This window comes from Archocentrus centrarchus, chromosome 22, assembly GCF_007364275.1.
Source record: "Archocentrus centrarchus isolate MPI-CPG fArcCen1 chromosome 22, fArcCen1, whole genome shotgun sequence".
NCBI classification, from domain to species: domain Eukaryota; kingdom Metazoa; phylum Chordata; class Actinopteri; order Cichliformes; family Cichlidae; genus Archocentrus; species Archocentrus centrarchus.
In genome coordinates this window covers 20,910,303-20,930,691 of record NC_044367.1, presented here as the reverse complement: position 1 = coordinate 20,930,691, position 20,389 = coordinate 20,910,303, and the positions used below count along the sequence as shown (strand labels likewise).

General features: G+C 37.6%; 1 protein-coding gene across 1 annotated transcript in view; it reads right to left on the bottom strand.

The window, feature by feature from the left end:
• sos2 (son of sevenless homolog 2 (Drosophila)) overlaps positions 1–20,389 on the bottom strand; it is a 41,649-nt gene that overhangs the window by 14,018 nt on the left and 7,242 nt on the right. The window contains exons 2-7 of the mRNA XM_030718828.1: positions 10,389–10,514; positions 9,984–10,115; positions 9,613–9,777; positions 9,321–9,524; positions 4,826–4,969; positions 3,829–3,939 (exon numbers count right to left, since the gene is read on the bottom strand). Of these exons, the coding sequence (XP_030574688.1) occupies positions 3,829–3,939; positions 4,826–4,969; positions 9,321–9,524; positions 9,613–9,777; positions 9,984–10,115; positions 10,389–10,514 (882 nt within the window). The remainder of the gene's footprint in view (positions 1–3,828; positions 3,940–4,825; positions 4,970–9,320; positions 9,525–9,612; positions 9,778–9,983; positions 10,116–10,388; positions 10,515–20,389) is intronic.

The window sequence follows — 20,389 nt, the reverse complement described above, 5'->3', positions numbered from 1 at the left end:
CTGTTCTATTTTTAAAAAGACGATGTAATTTACCCACAATAGCAGACGCTGCAGAGTGCAGGGGCTGAGTGCTCGACAGACGCATCTCGCTGACAGAGAGGAGGGGCAGAAAGTCAAGAAGGGTGGAACGAGAAAGATGAAGCACTTGCAATGAGACAAAAGCTGAAGAGGAAGAGCAGAGGACCAATGAGGCCACTGCCACAGCTTTAATCCAAGGGACAGCAAACACAGAAATGTGTGTTATAACAGGTGTTCTGGATCAAAAATGTCCACATAATTTACCGTGCTGGATGAGCAAGGTAGAGAAAAGATGAGATGAGTCATTGGTTGGTTGAGAAACGACATTACATCATCAGTGGCCCCAGTAGGACCACAAATGATCAACAGACACACAAGCACTGTACACTCGAACAAAGTGGATTTGCAAGATATCGTTTTCGATCAGATGCAGTAAAAGCTGAAACAATTAGTCAATGAATTTCTAAGCTGTTTTGCTGACAGAAAAACACTACCATTCCTCATTTCTTTATATTTGCTTTTTTATATTTTGCTTGTGCAATAGTTTTCCAGGCTTTCTGAAGAGCTTTCAGGGTTTTTTTTTTTTTGACATTGGCTGCTTTTTCACTAATTTTCAGCCCAGACCTTGCACCTGACCATTTTCAAAAAGGAATTTTCATTCAAGCATTAAAAAAAAAAAAAAAAAAAAAAAAAAAAAAAAAGGCACCTAACTCAAGGAATAAACAGACAACTCGGCAAAGAACCAATTTTAAATTGTATCTTTAGGCATTTTGTTACTAGCAGCCTGTCACAAAAACGTGTTCCCATTTCTTTAGTTGAATCCACAAAAAAAAAGCCAACAATAAAAAAACATTTTTGACAAGCATAAAATAGTATTTTTGCACCAACAAGGCTCACAAAGAGCTGGTGTGGTGGTTATCACTGTTGCCTCGCAGCAACAAGGTCCTGGTTTGAATCCACCTTGGAATGGGCCTTTCAGTGTTGAGTTTTCTTTGGATACTCCGGTTTCCTCCCACAGTCCAAAGACATGCAGTTAGTGAGGTTAGGTTAACTGGTGATTCAAAATTGCCCATAGTGTGAATGTGAGTGCGAATGGTTGTCTCCCTGTGTTAGCCCTGTGACAGGCTAGCAACCTGTCCAGGGTGTACCCTGTCTCTGGCCCTATGACAGCTAGGATAGGTTCCAGAACAAAAGGCAGCCAACATCCAAAGAAGAGCTTTGAATGTCCTTCAACAAGCCTGGAGAACTATTCCTGAAGACTACTTAAAGAAACTACAAGAAAGCAGCCTAAGAGAGTTCAGGCTGTGCTGAAGAATAAAAGGTGGTCATTCCAAATATTGAATTTCAAGATCATTAGAATTGTACAAACTCTGTTTTTGCCTTATATCCTGTATATTTGCACAACAAATAACAAAATATTAAAAAAAAAAAAAAATGAGAGGTGACGCAAGAACTGTGCAAAAATAAATAAATAAATAAAAAAGGGAGCATGTCTTCATCCTCATGGAAAAGCTGAAACTGGACAAACTTTATTTTTAGTATAAATGCCAAAAAAAGATTCTGAACATAGTTGCCATTTTCTGTTGACTGAACTGATTGATACTTTCAGTTCTTACAAATGTAAATCAGTATAAGCAATCAGGCGACAACGCTATTTTCAGGTATGTGCTGCTGGGTTGGCTTGTGAAATCATGCATTGTGTGTGTGTGTGTGTGTGTGTGTGTGTGTGTGTGTGTGTGTGTGTGTGTGTGTGTGTGTGTGTGTGTGTGTGTTTTTTAATGAATGGTGTTATCAATACGGTGCACAACAAAGCCATATTTTTAACTCCAGTGCCCTTTTCCTCACTCTCATACAATAAGTATATGAAAATAAACACCGGGTGTGAGTTATCAGAGGTCAGTGCCAGCACTGTTGATCTAACTGGGGTTAGAATTGTGGTTCACGAGTAAACACAGCAAGGCCTCAATCTGAGGTACAGCAAGGCGGCAGGGTACTCACTCAGCCAGACTGAGATACAAATGAGGACTATAGGTAGATGATTTGTTACAAATAGAAATACGAGTTGAACAAAACGGGATGTTTGTGTTGAAAATCTTAAAAAGAAAGCAGAAAATAGCCTCAAACTGAAGGTGCTGTTACAGTTAGTTTGGAGCTCTGATGCTGCTTCATGTGAACACCCGACCTCACTGGTCTTTGGCCTGAGAAAACACCAGAAAATATTTCATCTTCAAAGGCTGCCAAGCTGCACCCCACTGAGCATAATTCAATGCTATTCTTGTGAGGAATGTCCAAATACAACAATGCAGCAGCAGTGAATAAACTGTACACAGGACGCTGGATATGTCATGACATGCACTCAGCGATATTAGGAGGAATTTCACCTGGAATGCAGGCTGACTTCAAAGAGGAACGGGAACATATACTGAAACACTGTTTTCTGAATGTAAACTCATAATGACCTACTTGCACCTTTATATTAATATTACACATTTTTTTCTTTTTTAATTTAATGGCAGTTTTCAATTTATGAGATTTATATTTGGCAATTTTTTTTATTTTTTATTATCAGTTATAATAGCTGTAAGTGAATTCTCAATCCTAGAGCATGATAATTAAGAGTCTCAAAGTGAATAACACTCAAATACAAAATACAACCACAGTTCCTAAAATGTTGGGACACTGTGGAAAAGGTAAATAAAAGAATGCAATGATTTGCATATCTCACACACCCTTATTTTGTACAAAGAACAACACAGAAACATATCAAATGGTACATTTTCTGTTTAAACTGAGTTGCTGGACTTTCAGCACTGATGGGGCCTTTCCAGATGTGCAAGCTGCCAATTCCATAGGCACTAATGCAACCCCATACCATCAGAGATGCAGGCTTTTGAACTGAGCGCTGATATTATTCAGATGGATGCTCTCCTCCTTAGTCTGGAGGATATAGCGTCCATGTTTTTTGTTTTTTCGTTTTTCAAATTTCGATACTTCTGACCACGGAACAGTTTTCTAATTTGCCTCAATCCATTTTAAATGAGCTTTGGTCCAGTGAAAGCGGAAAAGCTTCTGGATCATGTTCACATATGGCTTTTTTTCTTTTCACGATAGAGATTTAACCTGTATTTGTGGATGGCACAGTGAACTGTGTTCACCCACAGTGAATTCTGGGAGTGAGAGATTTCCATGACAGAATTATGCCTGTTTTTAATGTAGTGCCACCTGAGGGACTGAAGATCAAGGGCATATCCCTTGCATGTGAAGAATCCCCCAGATTCTCTGAATCTTTTAATATTATGTCCTGCAGATGATTACAATTTTGCACTGAGGAACATTATTCTGAAATTGTTCAAAATTTGTACCTTTTTTTTTTTTTTTTTTAATAGATTGATGAATATCTGGATATCTTTAGAAACTGTGTGGCATCACCTCTGAGAAACGCTGCCTCTGAGGTTTTTTTTTTTTTTTTTTTTTTTTTTTTTACACACACCCGATCCTGTTGCCAATGAACCTAATCAGTTGCAAAATGTTCTTCCAGCTGTTTCTTTTTGTAATATCACTTACTTTTCCGTTCAAACCTTTTTGACACATGTTGCTGCTGTTGAATTCAAAATCAGCTAATATTTTTCATAAAATCGTAAAATGTCTCAGCTTAAACATTTGATATGATTTCTATGTTCTACTGTGAATAAAATATGGATTTATAAGGTTTGCAGATCATTGCATTCTGTTTTTATTTACATTTCAAACAGTGTCCCACCTTTTTTGGAAGTGGTTATCATGTTCCCAAGTTCCAATCAAACATCTCACCTGGAAGTAGAGGCAAACTGTTGGTCGCGCCATCAGGTTGTTGAAATGTGAATGAAATTTCCCACTGAGAATATCCTGAGACAGGGTCTCGTAGGGATCGAATGCCTGCTCCTGCACACACATCCAGAATAATCCAAAAGTTAACAGTGGCAAAAAACCCATCACAAAGATGGTGGTGTATCCGAGACACCAGTTCATTCTACATCACAGCTGTAAGTTACAGGAAGTAGTTAAAGAAATAATAAATTAACAGTAATTAGTGTTTTTACACTTACAAACAGGTTTTATGTAAAAGGTTTTTTAGTTAATATGCCCTAGAAAAAGGCCCTCAATAAATTCCCTCTTTTCCAGCCATTCTGTTGTTGATTTTCACACGTGTTTCAGCTCACTGTTTGTCACCCACCCTCTGCTAAAGCTTCAGGTTATGAACAGCTGCATCAACATCCTCCTTTAAAATTTTAATATCATTTTTAATCCATTATTCCCCCAATGACTGCAAGATGTACAAGCCCTAATGTAACAGAGCAGCCCGAACCATGATTTTACCAGCATATTTTATATCATTCTAGATGAGGTTTTGGTGTTAGTGTGCAGTCTTTTTTCCTCTTCAGTGATAGCACTGTGGTTTTCAGAGGTGTGATGGTAACTCCACCCAGAAGCATGGTGGTAAAGCACATTTCAAGTTGCTTTCTCAAGAAACCAATCTGAAACTTGCCTTCTTGAGAAGAGCAGATTTTGCCAGTAAGCAGACCATATTCTTTATTCAAGCTGAAATTTCAGAAGTGATGCACTCATACTATCATGCTGGTTTAGAATGAATGCAACTCCAAACCATACATCACATTTTTTTTTAACAATCACATGCCAACCCAACACAAAACCAAACAAATACTAAAATAAATTTCAGTGCAATTTATTGTGTACACTCGGTGATTCAAGTATTTCCCCATTCATACTAACTCAGAAAAACATTTGGCATTGCATTATGAACTCATACCTCTGCTAGATCTTCAAAGCAGCTGCCCACCAATGGATGAGGGCTGCCATCGGCAGTCATCTCAACAGCATCCTCAATCAGCCCAAGCAGCTTAACTGTCAACTCGTGGATGTCTAGGATGTTACTGAAGATCACCTCCACGTCCTGCAATAGCAAGACAACGAGCAGCTACAGGTAAGTGTAGGCAGTTGATTTTTTTTTTTTAATTACCCAATTTGCCTGCTCACCAACCAAATCTCAAAGTTACTTTAAATGTGATTGACTGCTGTGACTGAGGATCTTTATCCTGCAATGCTGAAACCACAGAGATGACTGAACTTTTTATTTATTTTTGGTACAAGTCTCATTAAGGGGTCCACATGACAAGGTTGTGCAGTATGGCAACATATGGATTGGGCATAAAGAATGAGGGGAAAGGGACAATGTTAATAGGTGCTATACGTGACATTAAGAACCACTGGATGTCACACTAGAGCACCTTTATCTTAGACCAAAACAAAGACGCATGTCAGCCACACTTCTCTCCTCCTTCCTTTTGTGTCTCATTTAAAACCAGAAGACCTGTTTACATGGGAGAAAAAAAAAGCCACAACCATCAACCCACACTAGCACTGAAAATATATAAATGACTGTGATATAATAAACCCTTCTATGCTGCCTTTTCCTGTCAACTTTTTTTTAATTTATCCAGACCAAAAAAAAAAATAAATTTCAGCCTGTGTAGATGTTTGTAGGTGATGTCTCAGCTTGATTAATGCTTGCTGTTCAGCTTTTAATGCACCCACAGTAACAAACCAGAATGTGGTAAATTCTAGTAACATTACTTTTACTTCAATGCTGAGCGGATAGAGCGAGTTATCTACTAGCTGGTGGTTCAGTCCCCAGCTCCCCTAGCTCTGCATGGAGCAAGATGCTCAATTCTGAGTACATCAGAGTGTGAGTGCATGTGTGAATGTTAGGAAGCACTTAGGTATAGAAAAAAAGCACTTGTATAAATGTGTATGTAAATGGGTGAAAGAAGCTTGTAGTGGAAAGGGCTTTTAGTTTGAATGTGTTTGTTTTGCTGTGACACACATCTTCAAGGTGGCTGAATCAGTAGGCCAGAGTGCAATAAAGTAACAGCATTTAGTGGCAGTGACAACTCCTAGATGCAATTAAGATGGACACAATGTGTGCCAAAAATCATACTCTGACATGACAGCACATATTTATATTTCAGTCATTATGACTTAGAATTTTGTGTGCTCTACAGTAACTGGCTCATTTTCCCTAAGAAAATAATAGCTAAGAACCCTAAAACAGCATATTGTGATTGCTGACAGCTCAAGCCCGAATAGAAGTTCAGCCCTGTCATTATTTGACCATAACACTTTCTTGACATCTCGGAGTAACTTCAAATTGTGCTGTGTTTCAACAGACATAATTGAGGTTATTCTGGCAGGGGCTGGTGAGGCTGTTCCTGTCTCAACATAATTGCATGTTCCGCATTCCACTGGGCCTCACAAAGTTTAATCCTCCTCACCCAAATGATACCACAAATTACCCAACCCAAAATATGCAAAGCCACAGCGACCCATTAAACTCTACTTTCCACTTGGTTCCTCTCAAACAGTAAATACATTGTTTAATTCCTTCCCTTACCTACATGTTTCCTCCTCCACCACTTTTGTTTTTTTTTTTTTTCCTTTTTCAGGGAATTTAGAGCACTTAAAAACACACCTGAGTTGCTCCTTAGGGGGATAGAGCGGGTTGTCTACTAGCTGGTGGTTCATGCCCCAACCCCCCCTAGTTCTGCATGTCAAAGTATCCTGGAGCAAGATGCTGAATTTTGAGTACCTTGGAGTGGGAGTGTGTGCGTGTTTGTGTGTGAATGTTAGGAAGCACTTGGGCATAGTAAAAAAGCACTTGTATAAATGTGCATGTAAATGGGTGAATGAAGCTTGTAGTGGAAAGTGCTTTGAGTGCTCAAACTGAATAGAAAAGCACTATACAACTACAGTCCATTTACATTACATATTATATTATTAGTATTTTTCTCATTCCCAGGATTTGTTTCTCACTATGGGATGCACCTCTCTGCGTATTCCTCAGAAGCATTTATCTCGCCTGATTGGCTAGTGGTCGCAACAACCATATCGGGCAGAACCACCCACCCTTATGTAGCTTGCATTACTACACAGTCATGATTCAAACACCTCTTCTCACTTCAGAGCACTGGAATATAGGGTAGCTAGCTTTACTATCCATAAGCAGGAGTGTTTAGCCAACTTCTCAATCACTGGGTGCTAGCTGCCTTTTTGACTCACCTCATCCTAAGCACAAGTCTTCACACCATTTAGCTGTGCAGTAAGGTGGTTTCTTTGTAAAACTGAGCACTGAACTAAAGCTATATTTTGTTGTAACACACACACACACACACACACACACACACACACACACACACACACACACACACAGTTGTGGCTGCAAAGAAAACGCGGTTCTCTTTGCGTGATCAAAGCTCACAAGGAGTCTCTGCAGGAAATCAATTTAAAGCATCTGTGTCTGATGACAATATTGCTGCTGGCTTCAGCCTCTGCTAAGTGTGTCAGTGACATTTATACACTTTCAGCATACCCTTCAAACAATCAGTTTGCCCCCAGGCAGGTCAGGGTGTCACAGAAGCCCAACCTGGTGTTTGAGGTAGTTGGTTCACGTGTGCCTCTTATCTTGACAGCATTTTCCCCGTCTCCCTTTTTGTTCATCTGAAGAACAAAGGTTACACATGCTGTGTCCTGTTTGTGTTTTGCATGCTTATTTGGGAGTTTTCTAAAAAGTGACCAGCTTTTCGGTTCCTGAACTGCCTCTCATGCAGGCCAATCACTGAGCAACAGCTCTCACAATAGACTGTGGAGGCAACCTCTTGGGTATACGAGTCAGGGACTGCAAGAGGCAGGAGGCCTGTGAGCTCACTCCACTCCTGTTTAAGGGGGGGGTGGGGTGTTAATCCAGGACGTCTGTGCAGAAGCAAGCTGGTCCTCACTTTGGTCTGGTTCTACAGACTGAACATCTCTGCTCCAAGTGTAGCCCAAGCAGTACTAAACTCTGGGTCGTAACTTGGATAAGGGGGTTACTTGCTAACTGAAGACTCCATAGACACTGAAATTAATGCTAGGTATGACAACTTTAGGTTACTTGCGTAAGACTGAAAGGTTGAAGAAGAGTTTTTACCCACAAGCCATCCGTCTGCTCAACTCTGAGCCCTAACTGGACTATCATTGCACAATGTAAATATTATAATTTATAACCTATAATTCCACGTAAAAGTGTGTATAGTGTATAGTATATAGAGTATAGTGTGAATTACTTATTCTTATTTTTATTTTTATTCTTCTTATTTATATGTGTGTATATATATGGTTGCAGGTACAAAATACATTTCACTGTGCATTGTACTGTGTATAACTGTGCATGTGATGAATAAACACTATCTTATCTTATCCCCCTGTTCTCAGAGTAGCATGAGTGAGAGGTCTTACCAGACAGTCCTTCTTGCTGGGGTGTAGCAGGAAGAGGTCCTTAACTTGAGTAAGGACTGTATAGTAGTGCAAGCTGCTAAAGAGTGGGTGGTTATACAGTACCTGATGTGGTCGTTGCGATCCCCAGCCAACCAAGAATGGTGTAATGTGACAAACGTTTCTGAGAAATACGCAGGGAAGCACATCCCACAGTGAGACATGTCACTCATGGAACTCTGAGAATCAAGGTTACACAAGGAACCTAAAAGTTTCTCATTTTTCTGAAAAGGATATGAAATGCTATTTAATGACAGTTTACTGAGTAAGAGGGAGGAGACAAATCCTTTTCGGGTTGCGTCAGGAAGGGTATCTGGTGTAAAAACTGCTAAATCAACCAGCGGTGGCAATCCCTTGTGACTAAGGGAGCAGCTGAACGTAGCCTTACTGTAGGAATCAGAGAGCATGGGTCATAGCTCAGGTGATGAACAGGAGCCCTAACCTTTTAAGGCTGAACTTAATGACATGCACCTGTATGCTGTAATATTGCTATTCACTGACAAAACTCTATCATGATAATAAAGTATTGCCAGAGAGGTAATGATTTATACATTCTGACACATCATACTGCAAGCAAAGCAATATTTATAGTTTTCTTTTAAAATAAGCCATACTAGAAGACATAAATCCACTTACACAAAAGTGAAGCTGACTCTGACATAAAGTACTGTAAAATCTGTTTGGGTAATTCACACAGCTGCATTATGCTGATTAACAGTTAGTCAATTACAGAGTTTCAATTGTAATCTTTTGATACTCTTAAGGCAGATTTGGCTGAAATGTCTTTGATGAAAACCTGACTGTTTTAGTTGATTAAAAACATTTTCAGAACATAAAAAAAATGTGTGCAAATAAGAATCACAAGCCTCATTCTTTTTTGGTCAAACTGAGAAATAACCAATGTTGAAAAATGGGTACATATTTTATTTCAAGTTCCTCACCTCATTTGTGAAAATTTTGGCATGAAGGAAGTGACTGCGGAACACTTTGACAATGAGGTCCAGCTCTCGCAGGTACTGCCGCTCCTCTGCGATTTCAAGCCTCACCAGGTCATCATACGTGAGCTCCCCGGAGGACAGGGGCTCCTCTGCGCCCTGCGACATCAACCCAATATCCTCCTCTTGGTCAAACATGTCCATCAACACCTGGAAACAGGCAGCAGTGATAACCAGTCAGAGCCAATCAAAAGAAATTGTTCCCTTCTAATGATGTTTGACAACTTGAGCTTCTCACTTTGTCTGCACACATGGACACTTTGATGTCCTGCTGAGTGATTTCAAAGTGACGAATGTTGCCAACATAGTTGCCTGCCAGTTTCAGTATATCTGCTGATATGTATTCAAGCACTGCCACAATGTATAGGGAAACATGGTAGTCCACTTTGTAGCCCAAAACTTCCTGTTGAAAGAAAAGGGAAAAAAACAGAAAGAACATTAACAGCTGTTCAAAATCATTTGGAGATCATATCAGGGACAATTAGTCCAAACATGCTGTGAAAAAGTAAACTGAAGAGGGTTGGAAAATTTTCCATCAACAAACTGTCTTATAAGAAAGTGAACACTGCTGAGGCTGAGCAGGATAGTGGGCTTTTTAAGCATCTTTACCTTGAGCAATGGGTGTATCTTATCCACAGGAAGAAGTAAAGGGTGTCTTCTCCTGCGTTTCTCAATGGCTGACTGGGCGTCTGCGATTGCCCACTTATCTATAGGATGGGGGAAAGTTTTCTGGACACGTTCCTGATATAAGAGGAAAGGGAAGGTTATTTTTCTCATCTAGAATATGAGTACAAAGCATTAAGATGAATGAACCTGTAGTAGAATAAAGTGAGTTTGTTTGAAACTCTTCTGCTGAATCATACGTTTCTTGATTGGAAAATGCTGGGACACCCAGTGGGAAAAAAATTGATCAGGTTGTGTTTTACTGTGGTACTTCACCCCCCCACCCAATTTTATATGTCATTGGTTTTCTATTTAGAATAGAAATACTAGGCGAGAATGTAAATGACTTACCTCTACATCTTGTACAGTGCGAGGCTGGGCCACACACAGCATGTTGAGAAGCTGCAAGATCAGCTCCTCAATATACTGGAGGGCATCCTCCTTTGCTGTCAGGTTCGGATGGACCTGCTTCTGTACCTGAATGTTACAGAAAAACAAATGATTAGCAGATATGGTAATAACTCCTCATTTACTAAAACCTGGAATTAAATTATTATTAAGTTTTATTTGGGTTTTTATTTGGTAGGACACACAAAAAAGTTTCTGACACTGTTGACATGATGTAAACTGAAACTGCATAATATGTGAAAGTGATGTTAACATCTGGTATGATGCAGCTCAGTTGAGCTCACACACATCAGCCAACAGCTACAGTGACTGACTGAACATAAACACCTTTTCTTGGGGTTAACAAGGTGATTTTTCACATTTTAGCCCACACACTAAATACACTACTTCATTTTCCTTTAACAACAATTTGAATATGGTGGAAGAACCAAATATTTTCTTTATAAATCACTTAACACTGAACCAATCTGGATAAGTTGGAGTTAGCAGGTTCTGCTCGCTGCTGGTGCTGGCATTGAGGCAAGGCACTCTGGTGTAAGCATAATCATCATATCCTGTGTTACTTTCTAAAATCCCACACCCTAAATTGAGGTTTATACCTATAATATACCTACATTCATCCAATCAACTGATTTCATTTGGGGAGAATAGCCACCCCTGCCAATCTTATAAAACCACTATTGACTATGAGCTCATGCACACCGAGTAGAGTGACATCATAGCAGGAGGTGAGTGTTTAGAGGCCACCTGGTTTTAAAAAAAAAGTTTATATTTCTAAAGAATGTGGTTGAGGTTTAATTTATTAATTTCTTCCTCTGGCTCTGGAGGTATAGGTTCAAGACTGCAGCCCTCTACAGATCCATATTTGGTAAGCAATACCAAAAGAATAATCTTTATTTGTTATTTACCATGAGTGTCAACTCCAGATATTTGTTTTACTATGCACTGAAAGATACGAGACAAAATGACTACCTTTAAGGTTAGCAACCAATCTAAAAACATACCACTGATTAGGCTATAGCACACAAATCCACAAGATTCCTATTAAAATCAGGAATGAGCAATCCAACACATGAAATCCCTCTCCTAAAGGTGCAGCCAGCCTGACAGAAGGTGCAATTTTACACACTGACAGTAGAGAAGGTGTGGCTGCATCAGGTCTGCAAGTGGAAAGAGAGCACCCCCCCCCCCCACACACACACACACCCCCAAAACTACCCTCCAGCTTCCCAAAAGATGCTGTCATTCGGGCCGTGCCCTCTCACAGAAATGCTGTCAGTTAAGATACAATTATAGTACCCAAAGCAGACTTAGAGGAGGAGGGAAGAAAAGCTGTGGGAGAAAACACGAAAAGAGAGGTGGATAGAGAAGAGAGCCTGCCTTCTCACAAAAGCCTGGCCTGTTCACATGCTAGTGATGGAATTACCCTGGCATATAGTAAAGCAGTGCATTATGATGACAAAACTTTGCCCCCGGATTAAGGAATGTGAGAGGAGAGTTAAAAGGTCAATTCAGATTGCACTTCATGCATTCCTGTTCTCTGACTTATCAGAGATGCAGCAAAAGCAGGATGTTCCCTGGTCTCAAGTTTGAGTTAATTTATTACATGAGTGTTTCTAAGGGATTGTAAAAGACCACTTTCTTAGATCTGCTTTTAGTTTACATTCTGATTAGCTGCATTCAGATGCTTTTTTAAATGAGAGGAGTTGGAAAATCTGAAACCACAGCTTGGTCTCATTTAGGTTTCTGTACATCACTTCTGTTTTGATGCACACTCACAAGACCTAACAGTTAAAAATATCCCGTGCATATAGGTTCTACTCGGAAAAAGGCAAAAAAAAAAAACATATCAAAGCAGAAGTATGTTATGAGATAGAACTTTTCAACCACAAATAAGCATTTGACCAAATTCCACAGGACACCAGGAGCTGTGAGTCACCACACTGAAACTACGGGGGTTTCCCCTGACTCCATTCACAGAATAGTTGCCCATTTCTGAGAGGCCCATATCCAATCGCGTCATCTATCGCCAACAATGTCAGGATGGGAAACACGGAAACAAAAAGACATGAAACTGAATGTTATATGAATAAAACATAATTCAAAGACACTACACATTACTAGGACACAGTTTAAAATGTAATAAATAAACTGCTGCATCCACCTATAGTACTAATCCCAACACAAAAACTGTCCAGTGTAAAATTTAGTATGTTTATGTTTATATATAATATATATATAATATATATATATAATATATATATAATAATATATATATATAATATATATATATAATATATATATATATATATATATATATAATATATATATATATAATATATAATATATATATAATATATATATATATATATATATATATATATATATATATAAATATATATATATATATATATATATATATATTATATATATATATATATCGTATATAATATATAATATATTATATATATATAATATATATATATATATATATATATATATTAGGGGTGGGACTTTAACGCGTTAATTTCGATTAATTAATTACGGGGAAATTAACGCGTTAAAAATTTTAACGCATTTTAATCGCACTTTGCACCGTGGAACGTTTCTCAGTGCACGAGTTCCCGGCATACAGATTATATCGACGCACAATGTCCAAATTAGGGGACCGCATCCTGCGAAGGACCCGGCCCACGTCTTTCGCAGCCCACGAACACCACAAAGGCCAGAAGTGAGCGGCTAGCCTTCATATCAGCTGCCGTCACCTCTGCGTAGCTCATGTCGCCTAGCAACCCTGAGTGCGAAGCACAGCTGTGTAAAAACAGCTGGTTAAACGGAGAACGAACTTTTTCTCCTTTTTGTGGTTTAATTTTAAATCTTTAATTCAAAATAAGCTGTTAAACCAAGCGTAACACATTTCAACATCAAGGAATACAGCTGAGAGAATGATTAATTTCCAACTATAACAAGTGAGACATTAATGTTGAATAAAACTATCCAGTTATGATGCTTAACTTTAATTTCAGGAGTTTGCTTATCACAGGAGCACTTCCACCCTTCGTTGGTCTGTGTAGCAGACTGGTGGGAAAATGAACAAAATTTTGAAGTTTAAGCTTATGTATATTGATTTATTCATCAACCAAACTTAAATTAATATTTATCATGTTAAATATTGAAATGCGATTAAAATGCGATTAATTTCGATTAATTAATTACAAAGCTTGTAATTAATTCAATTAATTTTTTTAAATCGAGTCCCACCCCTATATACCGTATTTTCCGGAGTATAAGTCGCACTTTTTTTCATAGTTTGGCTGGGGGTGCGACCTATACTCCGGAGCGACGTATATGTGACATTTATAACACATGAACCAAAATACTCCAGCCACTTGACATCTCCGTGAACCGGAGCTTTAAGGAATTCAATGGATTGATGGTTTGGTTAACTTGTTAGTATGTTCTTTATGCTATGGTTATCTGAATAACTTAATGTTACGTTAACATACCGAACACGTGTTCGTTGTGCGTCATGTAGCTGAATGTGTTACGTTAGCATAACGTAGGCGTAACCGTGTTCGTCCTGTTCTTTAATCCATTATTATTTTAAATTGCCTTTCAAGATGGAATTTCTGCTCTGAGTCTCGGATTCTATCAACCCCCCCCCAAAAAAAGTGCGACTTATAGTCCAGTGCCACCTATATATGTTTTTTTCTTCTTATTATGCATTTTTTGGCTGGTGCGACCTATACTCCGGAGCGACGTATAGTCCGAAAAATACGGTATATATGTATATATATATATATATATATATATATATATATATATATATATATATATATATATATATATATATATATATATATATATATATAAACCTACTCTGCACTGAAATTGAACTTGAATCCTGCAGGTGAATCTGTTTAATCTCCTTGTTCAATGAGGATGTGTAACAGGAGGACTGACAGCAGAGCAGTGCCATGTGCAGGTATGACTGTGGCTCTGTATTATTTACAGTACTGCTGCAACTTGATCCTAATAGGTAGTGAATGTAATAAGGTCTAATATAGTTGGCGGCATACACTGAAGTAAACACATGCAAAGTGAAAGTAATCGAGTGGAAAAATAGCAGGGGAACTCCTGAATTTGAAATGCACTCAGCTCAACTCAGAGATACGAAGCACTGGATTTCTCAGGGTAGGCATAACAACAGTTTAATCTGACAAGCACTACAGAAGGTGAAGGCAAAACACGATCCAGACTAGGGCTGTGCAATTATTCTAATTTTAATTTCAATGTCAGTTTTAGCTTCCAGCAATTATTAAAGCAAGCTGCTCAAGATAAAGCGATTACTGTGACACATTGTTTTGCAATCTTATTTTGCCTTTCAGTGGATCTCTTTCCCTTCTGCATTCTTAGCCTATCCATAATAACCCAATATAATTAAAACTGAAGGAAATATACCAAATTAAAAAGATGTTTAAATCCTCCATAGTAATTGTGTTAAAGAATTGTGATCAGTATTGACCAAAGTAACTGTGACAATCTAGCAACCCCAGTTTAGATGCAAGACCAAAAGATTTGTCAAAATGTTAATTGTAATTTCCACATCGTGGGATCAATAAAGTATCAATCAATCAATCAAAATTCGAAAAAATATTTGATACATCCCATATTCCTTGGAGTGAAAAAATTCAATAATCAATAAATTACCTTTTTAGTCAGTCAAAAAGAGTATTTAATGGTAACTTTGATAATGCTTTGCCATTTATCAAGCAAAAAATGCTGCCTTCACAATATGAGTTGGGTGGTGTTAACGTCGTAACTGTGAAAAAGTGATGAGAAACTATGAAGAGTATGGTATGCAACAATGTTTAGGTGGATGGTAAATCATCCACATCGGATTGCAATGAGATCATCATCTCCTTTTGGCTGGCCTCTTTAGGAGTCACCACAGTGGATCATCTGCCTCCATCAAACCCTATCCCTAGCCTCCTATTCTGTCACAACCCTCTGTCTTCCTCTTTCCTCCAGTCTGTCAGCCATAATTTTTATATATCTATATCTATATATATATATATATATATATATATGAGATATCTCATATATATATATATATATATATGAGATATCTCATATATATATATATATATATATGAGATATCTCATATATATATATATATATATATATATAGATATAGATAGATAGATATAGATATATAGATATATATAGATAGATATATATATATATATATATATATAATATATATATAGATATATATATAGATATATATATAGATATAGATATATATATATAGATATATATATAGATATAGATATATAATATAGATATATATATAGATATAGTATATATATATCTATATATATATATATATATATATATATAGATATATATATACTATATATATATATCTATATATATATATATATATATATATATATATATCTCTATAGATAATATAGATATATATATAGATATATATATATATATATATATATAGATATATATAGATATATCTATATATATATATATAGTATATATATATATCTATAATCATATATAGATATCTCTATATCTAGTATATCTATCTATCTATATATATAGATATATATAATCTATCTATGATATATCTATATTAGCTATTCTATATAGATATATCTCTATATTATATAGATATATATATATATATATAGATATATCTATATCTTAGATATCTATATCTATATCGATATATCTATATCTCTCTCTATATCTATATATATATATATATCTCTATCTATATAGATCTATAGTATATCTATCTCTATATCTCTATCTATATCTATATATCTATATCTATCTATATCTATATTCTATATTATATCTATTATATATATATATATAGATATATATATATTATATATATTAATATATATATATATATATATAATGATGAAGCAGTCAATAGAAAGTTTATTAGATGGTTAGTTTACGCTCAACTGCTACAATGTAGGCAAAGATAAAATCAAAAAAGCATCTCGACCATATGTGCTTCATGCACACCCTCCTGTGCCATGTTAAGGTGTTCAGTTTCATGGGTCAGCTCCATTAAGATGGGAAAAGCTGGAGTACAGGAAGTCCCAGCGCTCACTCAGTCTCACTTTCCCCTCTTCCTCCTCCCCCCTTCTGCCTTGTTCTCCACCCGCACAGAACAAAGCCTCCAGGGAGAGCAGCTCATAGCAGCTGACAGAGATATTAATGTGTGCGTAAAGGTGGCAGCAGTAGAAGCAGGTTCATGCTACACACAGACTGGAGCTGGTCCAAAAGGAGAGGGATTCAGAGGCACACAAAACTTTTAAAAGTCAACCATGCACATAGATTGATTGATTTGTTGAGGCGACCTAGTACATAATTTAATGAAAACGTTGTCCAACAACACTTTTGATTCTGTATAATCATTTGTCTGACATGGCTTCTACCAAAAAACTGATTAAACCTGGAGGCTGGGACAGTGGAGTTAGGTGGGTTGGTTCAATTTAATGTTGTACAGGATTAATGTAGCGTTATAAACCCACTTTAACACTAATCTCTAATTGTGCAGCAGAACAGACAGAAAAGAGTAAGCTGTGTATGTGCAGCTCTACAGAGGAGGAGAGAGGAGCAGGCAGAGATGCAAGGTACGATATCGCCAGTATATGTACTAAAATCATATTTAACTTACATGCAGCAATGAATAATTTAGACTTACTTGATTAGTGAACAGAAGGATGGATATCATCTGAACAGTGTTTTATTACGTTTTAGTCAAGCTTTTTTGTAAAGAAAAAAGTTAACAGGAACAATAGGCTAATGAGGTACATTAGTTAATGCAACATTTGCAACTTTGGTCAAAAAAATAAATAATTAAAAATCCCCAGTGGGCCCCAGTGTGACGTCAACTTGACTTGCAATAAGCCAGTCTTAAAATAAACTCAGGGAAACCCTGTCTAGAAGGAGGAAGAAACATAAATAAATAAAATAAATGAATTCACTGGTTAAGCTGAAGTAATTTTGTAAGTTTAAGTAACATCTATAAGGATTTTACTTACAATGCGGGTAAGTAAATGGGATTTAGATTTCAGGAAATTCATAAATTTTTTAATGTCAAGTATCAATATTTATACAAGAATTCTGTTGTAGTGATGATTATAAAAAAAATATTGGGTTAAATGGATGAGAAACTCTGAAAGTTTCTGACTAATAGATGAAATGATAAACTGAATAGCTAAAAAGGAAATAACTCATCAGATTAACTGGCTAGAAAAACTGTTATTCACTTGTCTCCAGCAATAGAAAATCTGTGCAGCAACTCAATGTGCAGTGTGCGTAAAAGGCAAAAACAGATGCTTCATCGTCCTTGTTACAACTCAACTATCGTATGAGTGTCTGTGCTGTGTGTCTTCATAATAAGAGAACAGAAAAGTAATAATAGAGGCAGGAGGGTGTTGATACAGGGTTAACATTTCTAATTCAATTGATTATTCTCCTGGCTGTGTATATATGCCCTGCATCAGGCTCAGGTTGCAGGTAATGTGGCGTGTGTGTGTGTGTTAGAGAGGTGGGAGTGGGGCTTGTTATTATACCCGAGCATGTGTCACTGTTTGTGATTCATGCCATGACATCATCTGCCATTACAACCAGACTGTCTGAGGAACCATGGGGCAGAGATCAACTCTGAGACAACAGGCACACACGCAAACATATTAAAAATACACACTGACACAAAAGATGTACAGATCTGAGACATAAACGAATACAACATGCATTGCAACACAAAAAGCAAGCACACACACACACACGTCACCTATGCCTGCTAACATTCAGATAATAAAGACAATAGGTGGTGGACAAGCTAACCGCACGTGACCACGACTTGACGCCAGGCTTATGTGACCCAGTGCCCCCAGCCGCCTGCCTGCACCCACCCATCCTCTGTCTGAACTCTGTGTGAGGACAGGCTGACATTCAAAGCCCTGATTCAATATTCTGGGAAGGGCGGGGAACCTCTGTCTTAACCAGCACCATCTTTTTCTCTGTAGTAGGCCTGGGGCTGGTGCACAGGAAACACAACCTGTTACCAGAAACATCCTGCCATCAACACAAAGGCTCATCTTGGAAATGCAGCAACTCACTGCTGGACATTGTCCTTCCCACATATGTTTACCATTTATGCTTTGACAGGAATAAAGCAATCAACAGAGCCAAGTTCATGTGAACAGGCATTCACATTCAACAACTGTCAGCAACATTCATATCCTGTCCAGTAACCATAACCACTTACTAATAATTACTGAGTATGAGTGCAGTAAATATAACCATTTTTAGTATTGATTTTAGGGCTGCAACGATTTATCGATTAATTCGATTCTAAAAAATTAGCGACACAAATTTACTGTTTCGATGCTTCCTTTAAACTCTGCAGCGCTCAGTTGTCTCCGTGTAAGCGGGGCTCCTCACGAGCATTAGCAGCATGATAGTGCTCCGTCGTCTTTTTGTGGGTTTATTGGTAGCTGGCAAACCAACATAGAACTGCATTACCGCCACCTACTGGACTGGAGTGTGAATCAGGCACACACGCACGAACACACACACACAGATTCTAAAAAGCTCTCCGTCACTGCGATGGATTTCCTTTAACACAGAGTGGATCATCGCTAGATTTGCCATCTGTCTCGTAACATACAGAACCCCGTATGTTACGGGACTCCGTGGAATACGGCTCCGTAACATGTGGCTTCCGTACTTTACGGGACGGGTTGCAACTATCGCTGACGTACATTTCCACGCCTCCACTGCACTCTGTGTGTGTTGTGCTTGCTGAGAATTTCAGCTGTTATTTTTGTCTTTACTTCAGCTGTAGCTACCAGAACTGGTTTGCTAGCGAGCGCGGGCCATTAGCACTAGCGATGGTTCGGTACCGGAAGGCCCGCCCTCCAGGACCGAGGGGCTCCGTCAAAATATTTTTTACACTTTAATCCCTTATTAGTGACTAAATACAGATCTGCAGTAGAAACGTATTTTCGAGAATCCTTGCGCCATGGCTCCCGCAGCCACTAGTTTTTCAAAAACACTCATAGGAAGCAGCAGTTTTAACTGCGCAAGCGCAAAGAGACTGAGCTCAAGGAAACGTTTTTCCAGCGTCCAAAACAGCAGCTTTTTCTTTTAGTAATCACCATTAAAATCTTTACTGGGAAACAGCTGGAGGTCCTTCATCAACCACCTGATCAGCAAGTGTTTAAGTAAAGAAAAGAGAACTTTGTAGCTGCTCCATCCACCGCTGTTTGCTCACACGGCGAAAAACTGCAGTATGGAAGTTAAAAATATGCAGATAAACTGCTAATAAAAAAAAAGTATTTCTTATCCGATTACTCGATTAATTGATGGAATAATCGATAGATACTTGATTACTGAAATAATCGATTTATGCAGCCTTGATTGATTTACTAATCATTTGACCATGAAATTTTTTTTTAATTCTTAAAGATGTCTTTTAAAACTTATTAAATTCACACTGATATCACATACAGTATCTTAGTTTGCAGCAAATCTCCACAAATGAGAAACTGGAAGTATGATTATTAAATAATGATATCAATTATTACTATCAAAAACAGTATCGGTGTTTTTTCCCAGGCCTGTGGTGCCTTTTCAAATTCTTCATTCTGTATTTAGTGGCAAGTTGAACAAAATTCCATTGCAGACACAAATTTTGGCAACACATTAAACAAATGCAATGGAGAATGTAACATTATACGAAAATCAAAAATTTAGGATTTATAATAAATTTTTTTTAAAAACGTATAGATGTCAATAGTCACTATATGCGTGACGATGTTCATGCAAAGTTTCACTCTGATTCTCCCACTGTTAAAGAGGAGATAGGTTACATACAGACATATATGCATAC